At 34.9% G+C, this 11,901-nt stretch overlaps 1 protein-coding gene across 7 annotated transcripts; it reads left to right on the top strand.

Moving 5' to 3' along the window:
* Window positions 1-364: 364 nt before the first annotated feature.
* On the top strand, window positions 365-11,690 carry LOC105764621 (hypothetical protein). Of its 7 annotated transcripts, none has more exons than XM_052625046.1 (13): window positions 365-1,440; window positions 3,783-3,939; window positions 4,699-4,811; window positions 4,906-5,007; window positions 5,315-5,384; window positions 5,943-5,998; window positions 7,496-7,546; window positions 7,719-7,823; window positions 8,032-8,076; window positions 8,473-8,581; window positions 10,234-10,436; window positions 10,860-10,946; window positions 11,234-11,690. In XM_052625046.1, exons 1-13 carry the CDS (start codon window positions 511-513, stop codon window positions 11,399-11,401), a joined length of 2,196 nt encoding a protein of 731 aa, XP_052481006.1. In that variant the 5' UTR covers window positions 365-510; the 3' UTR covers window positions 11,402-11,690. The 7 variants fall into 7 exon arrangements, with proteins under 7 accessions (XP_052481006.1, XP_012438721.1, XP_012438720.1 ...); XM_012583267.2 differs by lacking the exons at window positions 3,783-3,939; window positions 4,699-4,811; window positions 4,906-5,007; window positions 5,315-5,384 and adding exons at window positions 1,543-1,699; window positions 2,453-2,565; window positions 2,660-2,761; window positions 3,069-3,138; XM_012583266.2 differs by having other exon boundaries at window positions 366-1,440; window positions 3,774-3,939.
* Window positions 11,691-11,901: the final 211 nt, after the last annotated feature.

The raw sequence follows: 11,901 nt of genomic DNA, 5'->3' as shown, positions 1-11,901 counted from the left end.
CAATTAAAGTTAACAATAACAAAAAGAATCTTACTATAAATAATAAAATTAATTAAAAATCTTACAAATTATAATATACATATAATAATTAAGTTTGTTTAAAATTAATTATGTAATATAATTTAAAAACATAAAATAAAAGAGAAATTTATGTAAATAAAAATAAATGCTTAAAAAAGAGTACCATGTATAAAAAAAACTCTAACTTAAACACAATTTTTATTTAAAATATTGTAAAATAATATATATGATTCAAATATAAATTAATTTAAAAGATATTTTTAAAACAATCCATGAAATTAGATTGATAGGTTAAATCAGTCTATCCCGACTTTTGCTCTCTTTAATTTAATTTTTATTGTAAAAATTTTAGTTTATCATTGAAATTCGGAGTTAAAAAAAAGAACAACTAGTTTCATCCCTTCCGTCGTCGCTCACCTGCGTTTTCTTCAACTATAATTTCAAAACCCTAGAATTTATCATTCTCTGACAATTCTTTACTCCAAAATCATGGATCAATACTATCACCACCACCAACCTCATAGTCAGTGGCGGCAACCACCGCCACCACAGCAGCCTAGCCCATGCCCAGTTTGTTCAATTCCTCACTTCCCATTCTGCCCTCCTTACCCTCCTTACCACCATCAAAACCCTAATTACCCTCAGCATCCCAATTATGCCCGACCTGGATTCGACCCCTTCCAACCTCCGGCACCACCACCACCTCCACCTCCACCACAGCCAGCCCCAGCACTGCCACTACCTCCTCCTCCTTACATCAATGGGTTTGCTGATCCTAGATCCTGGCATACCAACCCTAATTACGGCTACGATTATGCTACGGCTGGTGGTGGTGACATCGATCGGAGCTACAAACGACCGAGGATTGAGGAGGGTTGTTCGGGTCCAGCTCGGATTTTGACGGAGGATGAGAGAAGGTTGAAGTTGATTCGTGATCATGGAGCTGCTTCATTTAGTGGATTTAACCAAGAGAACAAATCTCTCCATAATAACATTAATAACAATAACAACGTCAACTTAATGCCGCCAAGGAGTTCAGAGATGTATAACATCGAAGATTCACTTAATAATTATACCGATTATTATGGTAATAATAATTATAATTATAATCAGCCGCAGCAGATTCAGCATACAGATTCAGTGCCCACGGCGGTCAACCATTGGCAAGGTTATGAACAGAGACTGGGAGGTTATTTGCCACACCCTGGTGGCAATCACATGTCTCAGCCGCCACCTCCTCCTCTTCCAGCTTCTCCGCCACCACCTCTGCCCGTGGAGGCTTATTCTTCATCATCCAATTCATCAGTTTCTTTATTTCCAATAGGTGTTAGTTCATCAGTCACAGCACATTCCACTTATCCGGTGGTTACTGAACCTTACTATCAGAACAAACCTCCTCCACATGCTTTCCATAGGGAGGTAATTGCTTGTTTTTAGTTGGTTATTCAGCATTGGTGTTTGAAACTGTATTTTCCAAGGATGAACCTTATCTTTACATATTTCTGTTTTTAGGATCCTCAGGTTACCCATAGGACTTCCTCTGTGAAATATGCGGCCAATCCTCAAAAGGAATTATCTTCTGATAAGGCTAAATTTGTTGATGCTTCTGAGTTGTTTAAGATGCCTCATAGAGCTTCTCGGCCTGATCATATTGTGATAATTCTTCGAGGGCTTCCAGGTAAATTATATTTAATACTTGCACTTCAGTTGATGTATTTACCTCTCTTTTTTTAGCTGCTGGAATGCAGGCAGTCATTGGCTAATATTTGCTAAATAATAAAAGTAAGTTGAATTATTCTCAATGAGTATATGGAGTTGTGAACACCTTGACATTTCACAATTAAATGTTTCACTTTTAGTTGCTTTTAGCATGTAAAAATGTAACTTTGCTCACAGTGAGTTCAGACATTTTTGAATTGATTGGTTTAAGTTAATAATATGTTTGTTTTTATCAGATAAAAAAGAAATTATACTTGTTCTTTGTGCACCACTAGCTGAATGAGAAACTAGGTCCAGATCATATCTTATTTTGATTCATCCTTTGCACCTTTTTTTCCTTCAAGTGTTTAGTTTTGTTTTTTTTCCTGTTATTGAAAGATGTAATAATATGACTGTATTTCTCACTTGGGAGCTAATGAAGCTCATCTATGTAATGAGTTTCTGGAAACAAAATTTTGAAGTGGCACCAATGGTGACATAAGATGATGCTTTCACCTTTTAATCTGAGTATGCTTGAGAACTGCATCTTTTAAGAGCATCTGCTGGTTATCCTCAATTTCCTCAGAAAATGCTATGGGTGTTTCTTGTGGTCATAGTGTGCAACAATAACCTTTGTGACCTTTATATGCGGATAAAGGAGACAGGCTAAGATGTCATTAACTGTATGGTCATGTTTGGCATATTTAATTTACACCATTTCTTTTATGTTTAGGTAGCGGAAAGAGCTACTTAGCAAAGATGTTACGAGATCTTGAGGTTGAAAATGGTGGTGATGCTCCTCGTATCCATTCCATGGATGATTATTTTATGACCGAAGTTGAAAAGGTCTGTTTTTCTTATTTCTGTTTAATATTCATGGACAGTTGAAAGATTAGCTATGTGGAAATTTCTAATATGTTTCATGTCATATAAATTAAAGGATGAGGAGATAGAAGTTTCAAAATCATCAAGTTCAGTTCGAAGTAAGAAAACAGTGAAGAAGATGGTTATGGAGTACTGTTATGAACCTGAAATGGAGGAGGTAAGCTAGTAATTTATATAAAATGGGCAATCTTGTTAGGGGCTTGAGTTGGAATTTGCGTTTATGTACTTTTTCATGGTTAGGTTTTGCATTGCTGCTGAAAACATCTAGTCATTGAATATTCTGCCAGATTGGAAAAAGTCTCCAGTCAGGGAATTCTGGATTTTTCTTATGCATTCAAATATTAGTAGATGCATGCATGGAAGCAACCTAGTCTTTGTATTCCTAATTGCACTATTTCTTTGCTAATGCATGATACCTGCTCTTATTGTTTTAAAAGAGTTTAATGTTATGTAATATGCTACAGGCATATCGAGAAAGCATGTTGAAAGCATTTAGGAGGACCCTTGAAGATGGGATCTTCAGTTTTGTAATTGGTATGGCTCTTCAAATGAATACTAGACTAATGAACAGAAGGTTGAAGTTGATTCGTGATCATGGAGCTGCTTCATTTAGTGGATTTAACCAAGAGAACAAATCTCTCCATAATAACATTAATAACAATAACAACGTCAACTTAATGCCGCCAAGGAGTTCAGAGATGTATAACATCGAAGATTCACTTAATAATTATACCGATTATTATGGTAATAATAATTATAATTATAATCAGCCGCAGCAGATTCAGCATACAGATTCAGTGCCCACGGCGGTCAACCATTGGCAAGGTTATGAACAGAGACTGGGAGGTTATTTGCCACACCCTGGTGGCAATCACATGTCTCAGCCGCCACCTCCTCCTCTTCCAGCTTCTCCGCCACCACCTCTGCCCGTGGAGGCTTATTCTTCATCATCCAATTCATCAGTTTCTTTATTTCCAATAGGTGTTAGTTCATCAGTCACAGCACATTCCACTTATCCGGTGGTTACTGAACCTTACTATCAGAACAAACCTCCTCCACATGCTTTCCATAGGGAGGTAATTGCTTGTTTTTAGTTGGTTATTCAGCATTGGTGTTTGAAACTGTATTTTCCAAGGATGAACCTTATCTTTACATATTTCTGTTTTTAGGATCCTCAGGTTACCCATAGGACTTCCTCTGTGAAATATGCGGCCAATCCTCAAAAGGAATTATCTTCTGATAAGGCTAAATTTGTTGATGCTTCTGAGTTGTTTAAGATGCCTCATAGAGCTTCTCGGCCTGATCATATTGTGATAATTCTTCGAGGGCTTCCAGGTAAATTATATTTAATACTTGCACTTCAGTTGATGTATTTACCTCTCTTTTTTTAGCTGCTGGAATGCAGGCAGTCATTGGCTAATATTTGCTAAATAATAAAAGTAAGTTGAATTATTCTCAATGAGTATATGGAGTTGTGAACACCTTGACATTTCACAATTAAATGTTTCACTTTTAGTTGCTTTTAGCATGTAAAAATGTAACTTTGCTCACAGTGAGTTCAGACATTTTTGAATTGATTGGTTTAAGTTAATAATATGTTTGTTTTTTATCAGATAAAAAAAGAAATTATACTTGTTCTTTGTGCACCACTAGCTGAATGAGAAACTAGGTCCAGATCATATCTTATTTTTGATTCATCCTTTGCACCTTTTTTTTCCTTCAAGTGTTTAGTTTTGTTTTTTTTTCCCTGTTATTGAAAGATGTAATAATATGACTGTATTTCTCACTTGGGAGCTAATGAAGCTCATCTATGTAATGAGTTTCTGGAAACAAAATTTTGAAGTGGCACCAATGGTGACATAAGATGATGCTTTCACCTTTTAATCTGAGTATGCTTGAGAACTGCATCTTTTAAGAGCATCTGCTGGTTATCCTCAATTTCCTCAGAAAATGCTATGGGTGTTTCTTGTGGTCATAGTGTGCAACAATAACCTTTGTGACCTTTATATGCGGATAAAGGAGACAGGCTAAGATGTCATTAACTGTATGGTCATGTTTGGCATATTTAATTTACACCATTTCTTTTATGTTTAGGTAGCGGAAAGAGCTACTTAGCAAAGATGTTACGAGATCTTGAGGTTGAAAATGGTGGTGATGCTCCTCGTATCCATTCCATGGATGATTATTTTATGACCGAAGTTGAAAAGGTCTGTTTTTCTTATTTCTGTTTAATATTCATGGACAGTTGAAAGATTAGCTATGTGGAAATTTCTAATATGTTTCATGTCATATAAATTAAAGGATGAGGAGATAGAAGTTTCAAAATCATCAAGTTCAGTTCGAAGTAAGAAAACAGTGAAGAAGATGGTTATGGAGTACTGTTATGAACCTGAAATGGAGGAGGTAAGCTAGTAATTTATATAAAATGGGCAATCTTGTTAGGGGCTTGAGTTGGAATTTGCGTTTATGTACTTTTTCATGGTTAGGTTTTGCATTGCTGCTGAAAACATCTAGTCATTGAATATTCTGCCAGATTGGAAAAAGTCTCCAGTCAGGGAATTCTGGATTTTTCTTATGCATTCAAATATTAGTAGATGCATGCATGGAAGCAACCTAGTCTTTGTATTCCTAATTGCACTATTTCTTTGCTAATGCATGATACCTGCTCTTATTGTTTTAAAAGAGTTTAATGTTATGTAATATGCTACAGGCATATCGAGAAAGCATGTTGAAAGCATTTAGGAGGACCCTTGAAGATGGGATCTTCAGTTTTGTAATTGGTATGGCTCTTCAAATGAATACTAGACTAATGAACACAACTGATTTTTATTTTTGTTCTATTATTATTGTCATTCTGTTCTTTAAGTGGATTAGATGATGTTTGTGGTCGAAAAATTAAGTTTATACTGATATGGTTACATGTTTCCTTTTGGTCTGATGATTTTGTGGTGATGCCTATATTTTATTTTCAAATTCTTCTGTTCTTGGTGGTAGTTTAAAGATGTTTCCTTCAGATTATGGGTTCATGTACCTGCATTAGTTTCAGTATGGTTTAGAAAACTGAGGATGGCTTGAACTCTTTTCTCATTATTCCTTCACAAGGAGAGAAGAAAGAAATGGGACAAGTGAACGCATAGGCTTCATTAGATGAAACAATTAAACATTCTCCCTGTTATGCTGGCTTGTTACAGCATTTAACCACATAAGTGATCTAGCTTCATTAGCATTTTAAGTGGTCATGCAGTGCCCATGCACTGCTTACATTTTCTACTAACTACAGATGCAGTTTTTGTTCGGCAATTGACCCTTTTCTTGCTGGTATGTGTGCTTCGTCTTAGTGGATGACCGCAATCTGCGGGTAGCTGATTTTGCTCAGTTTTGGGCAATTGGAAAGGTATACTCTCAATTCTTTCTCACACCCCTCTCTGCAAGTATGTTCTCTGGGAATATTTTAAAGGTGTGCAGGTCTTCATTTGCATAACATGGGTCTTATTTCTTTTTGAGTTTTCTTCCTCATCTTTTGATTTTAATTAAAGCTTTTTTTTTTTTTTTACTTGTGAAGTCTTCTCTATTTTTCCTCCCTGATTTAATCTAATCCTTTTTACTGCATGGGAAAAAGTGTTGACCCAGCTAGGGAAAGAGATATAAATATAAGTAATCCTTTTGGATTGGAACTTGGAAGTCTTTGTCTCCGGCATTCATTCGTCCTTTTTATCTTTAGTGTTGTTTTCTTGCCCCCCTAGCTTGAGGTTCTGGTTTGCTTTCGAAATGTAAAGTGGTGATGCTTTCATGGAAATGTAAAGTTCTCTGGTTAAGAGGTAATTCAGTTAAAAAAAAGTTAAAAAAAAAGAGAGGAAAAATAGGATGCTTTTGGTCATGCTTGTAATACTTGTAATCCGAGGCCCATGGTGTTATCTTCAGAAGGTGCAACCCTGTTGTGCAATGGCAATCATAAATCTTCCTTTTAGGTTACAATTAGTTGCCATTATACTTCTCTGATTTTGAATAAATTGTTGACATATTGTGCCTTGTACCAAAATTGAATATGTGGATTTCATGCTTGACTATTATAATATCATCTGGAAATTCAATTGAGTATACCAAATTATTATTGATATTCCTTATATGCGCTTTTGAACTTAGGGTGTGGAAAAGCCTACATTATGGTCCCAGTATTTTTCTTGCCAGTGCTACGAGTTTGCATGTAGATTTCATGCTTGACTATGATAATATCATCTAGTTTAAGGCATTTCTTATTTTCTCGGTATGAGTATGAATGTATGTGCTTATGCAAGTTTGATGTCTCAATGGGTTTATTGTTACTATTATTATTGATGATGGGTTTTCTCATTTATGGTCAAATGATTTGAACACATTTCAAAGCTTATTTTACATTTTGCTTTTGCTTTTGTTTTCTATACCTGAATGTTTTCAACAGTACAATACAATGAATTTGTTAAGGGCTAGCTTTTAGGTTGGTGGTGTTGACCCCTTGTTGGTTAAAGTTTTTTTTGTTCTGACAACTCCAATTTTTTTGCATTTATCATAAAAAAATATGAACAACTTTAATATATATATATATTTGTTTTAATCAGTTGCCACAATTTTTTTGCATCACTTTTGAAAACTTTTCCTGGAATTTCCATTTATCCTGTAGAAAAGTTCTGCAGTATCCAAATCCTACTCTGACCGTTCACATGTATAATTCTGGACTTGAACCTCTAGGGTGAAGCATGATAAAACTACTAATAGGAACCCTGTTTGCATGTTATTCAACTGATGTGCTATGCTTTAAGCTGTTAATGATGATGACTATTGAGTTCTTTAGTTGGTTCCTCCCCCTTTTTTTTGTTCATTAGCTGTTTTTTCTTATTGTTCCTTTCTTTTTCAGAGATCCGGTTATGAAGTTTACGTGTTAGAAGCTACATATAAGGATCCTGTGGTGAGTGTGTGTATAATGTGTTTTCTTAACAAGATTTTTGTCACATTGCCTGATGCGCATGCGTTTATTTTCTAATGTTGATTTGACAAGTTGCTGATTTTTTTTTATAAACTGAACAAGAGATTTTCCTCACTCAATTGTCCATAAAGCTGATAATAATGTTGAATTTCAGGGCTGTGCAGCTAGGAATGTGCATGGTTTTACCCTAGATGATATCCAACAGATGGCAGGACAATGGGAGGAAGCTCCGTCGTTATACTTGCAACTCGATATCAAGGTCTTTTTTTCCTAAGTTTGCTTCCAATTTTAACCACGGTTAACGCTTTGGAAATTCTAGGAGAAAGCAAACGTCATGGTTTAGAAATTTTAAACATAAACTTGTCTTCTGTAATTTGAAAGAATTTGGAAATCAAAGTTACTTTGATATGATACGACAAGATTATATTGTAACTTCTTCTGAATGGTGTATTTTGCTACTATGACAGTCATTATTCCATGGAGATGACCTGAAGGAAAGTGGTATTCAGGAGGTAATTGACTTTCATATGATACTAATCTGATTGAAATCTTACTTCTGGATGTGCCTTCCACGTCCATTGAGAAAAAAAATTTCATGTTTAGTCATGACATGCATATATGGGTAAATTAGTTTCTTTGCAAGTAAAATTCTTTCCGGCACCTAAACAGAACTATATGTTTAATCCTCTTATTATTATTATTTTCTTTTCCTGATAAGGAAGATTGGTTGTAGTTGGAAAAGTCACTTCGAAAATCTCTTTCTTGTAGCATTGTATAACTTGTTTTGGCACTGTTTTGCCATGTTTCTTCACCCTGGAAGGATTGTCGTAACACAGACTCTTTAACTTGTGATTTTGGAGTTGGTATTCTAAATAGTTTAAGCTGGTTTCTCTTTTTATATCTGCTAGGTTGACATGGACATGGAAGATGGAGATCGTGAAGAAGGATTATCAGGACAAGAAGAACAAAAGACTGAGAAAGTGAACTTGCCCACTCTTGGAGACCATGTACCCGAAGGTATATTTTTTCTCTTCATTTATGTGCCTTCTGCATCAGTTTGTACTCAATATCACTTGTTGGTCATCGCTTCACCCTCCATTTGTGTTATTGACCAACACGAATGGACAAATTTGTTTATATTAAGACTATTATCCATTTGTGTTAGGTTTTAGACAATATATTTTCTTGATTTTTTAGTTGCATCTCAAATGAGTTTTGAAACTTTGGGTGTGTTGTGTAGTCTGAAACTTGAACTATAATGTATTTTGTTTCTCAAATGCAAGAGTTCTCTAGTTTCAGTTTTCACGTTTTTGTTAGTATATATATTTGCTAGGTTGTGCAGTCTTGTATAAGGGTTACTGTATATAGGAATATATGTTGCTGTGGGGTTTCAGAACAATATAGAACAGAGATTTCCATTACTGAATTAGCATACAGTATCTCATATTTTAATCTTGCAATAAATCCAAGACTACTTTATTTATAGGTTGGTCCAGGGAGTTCTCACCTTATTGACTGGTTGGGTCATAAAAGGTTGAGGATTCCATAATGTCAGTGGTTGATAATTTTATATGCTTATGAAATTCTTTGCTGTTTAATTGAAGCTACTAATGGCAACACTCCCGAACAATTTGAAGATGTAAATACTGGAGAGAAAGCTAAGGGCAGGGAATAAGTAAATGAATATTAGGGTACTTAGTGTATGGTACTAACAAATTTTGTGTGCATTATTTTTCTTCTTTTAGCTTCCTCCTCAAGACTGAAGTTCTTTGTACAGCTTTATAGGATACCTTTTATGCGTATATATACATATAATATGTATATGTACATGCATGTGCACACACACATACTTTATTTGCAAATTGCTGTAGCAATATTGCATGCAGTGTTATAATTTTTGGGGTGAACTACATTAGTAATCACCGAACTATGGTTTTTTTTTTTTTTCTTTTTTGGTCACCCAACTAAGAAAAGTTATAAAATGGTCACTGAACTTTTCAATTTTGTCCTTTTTGGTCACCGAACTATCTTGGATTTTGGGTGTTTTCATTTTTAGATTAGCCAGTTGGCGATCAAAAAATGACAAAATTAAATAGTGGAGTGACCAAAAAGAAATTTACTAATAGTTGGCTGACTATTTTGTGACTTTTCATAGTTGGGTGATCAGAAAGCGAAAAAAAACCATAGTTGGGTGACCTCTATTGTAGTTTACCCCAATTTAATAAAACAATTGAATATAGTGTTTATATTTTGGTTAAAGTTAATAAAATTTCAATTACGAGTTTATTATTTAGGATATTTTCTATCTATTAAGTTGTAATAGTTGTAGAATAAAAATTAGTGATTTGTTAGACCAGACCACAGCTTTGAAATTAGTTCAAGTAAGTTATTTTCCGCTTTGCTTGGTAGAGTGGAAAGAAAACCAGAAGGATGAAAAATAGAAGGCGTAGAAAACTAGAAGGATGGAAAACATAAATTTTCTTTTCATAGGTGTGCTTGGTAGGAAAAATGGCAAAATGGAAAAAAATTAATCTTCTTTCCATCCATTGCTTGGTAGAGTTGAACAATGAAAGGAAAGAAAACAAAGCATTCTAAAAATGCATAATTTTGAACTAATATATACCTCTCATTTATTAAATCATCCAATTTCCTATGATTTGGCTCTTTAGATTCTTCAAAGGATGAGAAGAGATGGGATGCTGAGGGGGATTATCTTGTGGAAGTAAAAGAATTAAGTAGGAGTAAATGGTCTAATAATTTGGACGAAGATGAAACTGAAGGATCGGAAGCTATTAAGGGAAATTTGAACGCTCTCTCTGGCTTGATCCAAGCATATGGGAACAAAGGAAAATCTGTACGTTGGAGTGATCAGGTACACCTTATATATTGCGAAACATATCTTTTTACTTTAGTACCGTTAAGCCAATGCTTTACTCAAATTAATTTTTACTTGAGCTTAAACCAAAGGATAGAAGAGAAGGCAAGGGTCTAGTGATAGGTGGCGAAGATTGAGTTTGAATAATTAGCTTAATTTTATTAAAATATAGTATTATACTCTCTAATTCCATATCCTGGTTAAGGTTGAGTATGAAATAATTAGCTACAGTCTAGTAAAATAGGTTTAATAGGTTCTTTAATTTCATATCTGTGTGTTGTCCTAAATCTTTTGAAAAATTGCCAGTGTCACTCTGTTGTACTCGTATACCATGTCCATGCTATTTCTTCTGAGGTTTTTTGGTTTTATGTAATTTCCTGGTGGCTAATAACCCTGATATTTATTTCGCTTATTTGTCAGGGTGGTGACACTGGGTTTTTAATAGGTGCAGCCAAGAAGGCCAAGATGCTGTCTCTAGTCATTGGACCGGGAGCTGGTTACAACCTGGTCAGTTGCACAATTATCGCTTCTGTTATTTCAGTTTTACCCAGTTTGATTTAAATGGAAGATAATTACATTGAATATCCTCCAATTAGTTAACAGCTAGCCTTCTGTAACATTTTCTTGTTGAAAGAAAATTAGTTGACACTGGGAAGCCAGTGAATGACAGGATTGACTTTATATGGTTCTTATATTCAAGTTGATTAGTTGAATACCCTTGTGCTCCGAGTTCGGTAGTTTTTGAGAGGCTAACTTTTTAATTTTTTCTTGTGCTTTTACAACATCACATGCAGAAGTCTAACCCATTACCTAAAGAGGAGAGCCATACATCCAACAGCATTGGCAATTCAAAGAAGCAAAGTTCATTCCAAGAGCGACTTCGTGCAGAGCACGAATCCTTTAAAGCTGTTTTTGATAGGAAGAAGAGGATTGGGGGGCTTGATCTGGATGAAGAACAGTAAATAAAAAAAGCTCGGGTAAGCTATTTGGCCTTGTAGAGAAGTTCGGCAACTCCCCCATTTTGTTGGTATTTGAAAGGGTAGACAACCATATTTGTAGAGTATAATGGGAAAGAGGGGTGGTTCAGTTTTTGTAATTCAGAATGAAAACTCCATAGTTAATATCCCTATGGTAGGAAAAGAAAGATCCCCTATCATGTGTAACATATTTATTTTTCTGGGTTCCGAAGATGTATTCCATGACGTACCCAGAAAGTTATCCATATCTATAAAAGTATCCAAGCATTAGATATATTTCAGCCAATGTTAAATTATGTTGAATCCAATAGTCGTAGTCTTATAAATTCAACATATCTAATTGAGATTGTATGTAGCCAATGTTCAAGCTTGGTCAAGGAAATTATATATAACTACAATTTGCAAGGGTGGAAGTCCTTTTAGCATATTAATCTTTTTCTTGAAAGTAAGTGATTTTTAATATAAAAATGGAAAAATGACTAAAC

The sequence above is a fragment of the Gossypium raimondii genome, chromosome 12, assembly GCF_025698545.1.
Source record: "Gossypium raimondii isolate GPD5lz chromosome 12, ASM2569854v1, whole genome shotgun sequence".
Lineage (NCBI taxonomy): Eukaryota > Viridiplantae > Streptophyta > Magnoliopsida > Malvales > Malvaceae > Gossypium > Gossypium raimondii.
Note: the sequence above shows the minus strand (reverse complement) of the source record. Positions and strands in the feature narration are given on the sequence as shown.

What these genes read in the sequence shown, in the direction of transcription:
- LOC105764621 (XM_012583266.2), top strand. Translation starts at nt 511, where the DNA reads ATGGATCAATACTATCACCACCACCAACCTCATAGTCAGTGGCGGCAA. An exon ending in TTATGACCGAAGTTGAAAAG is followed by an intron (nt 4,812 to 4,905) that starts GTCTGTTTTTCT and finishes TATAAATTAAAG; the next exon opens with GATGAGGAGATAGAAGTTTC. An exon ending in ACTTGCAACTCGATATCAAG is followed by an intron (nt 7,824 to 8,031) that starts GTCTTTTTTTCC and finishes CTACTATGACAG; the next exon opens with TCATTATTCCATGGAGATGA.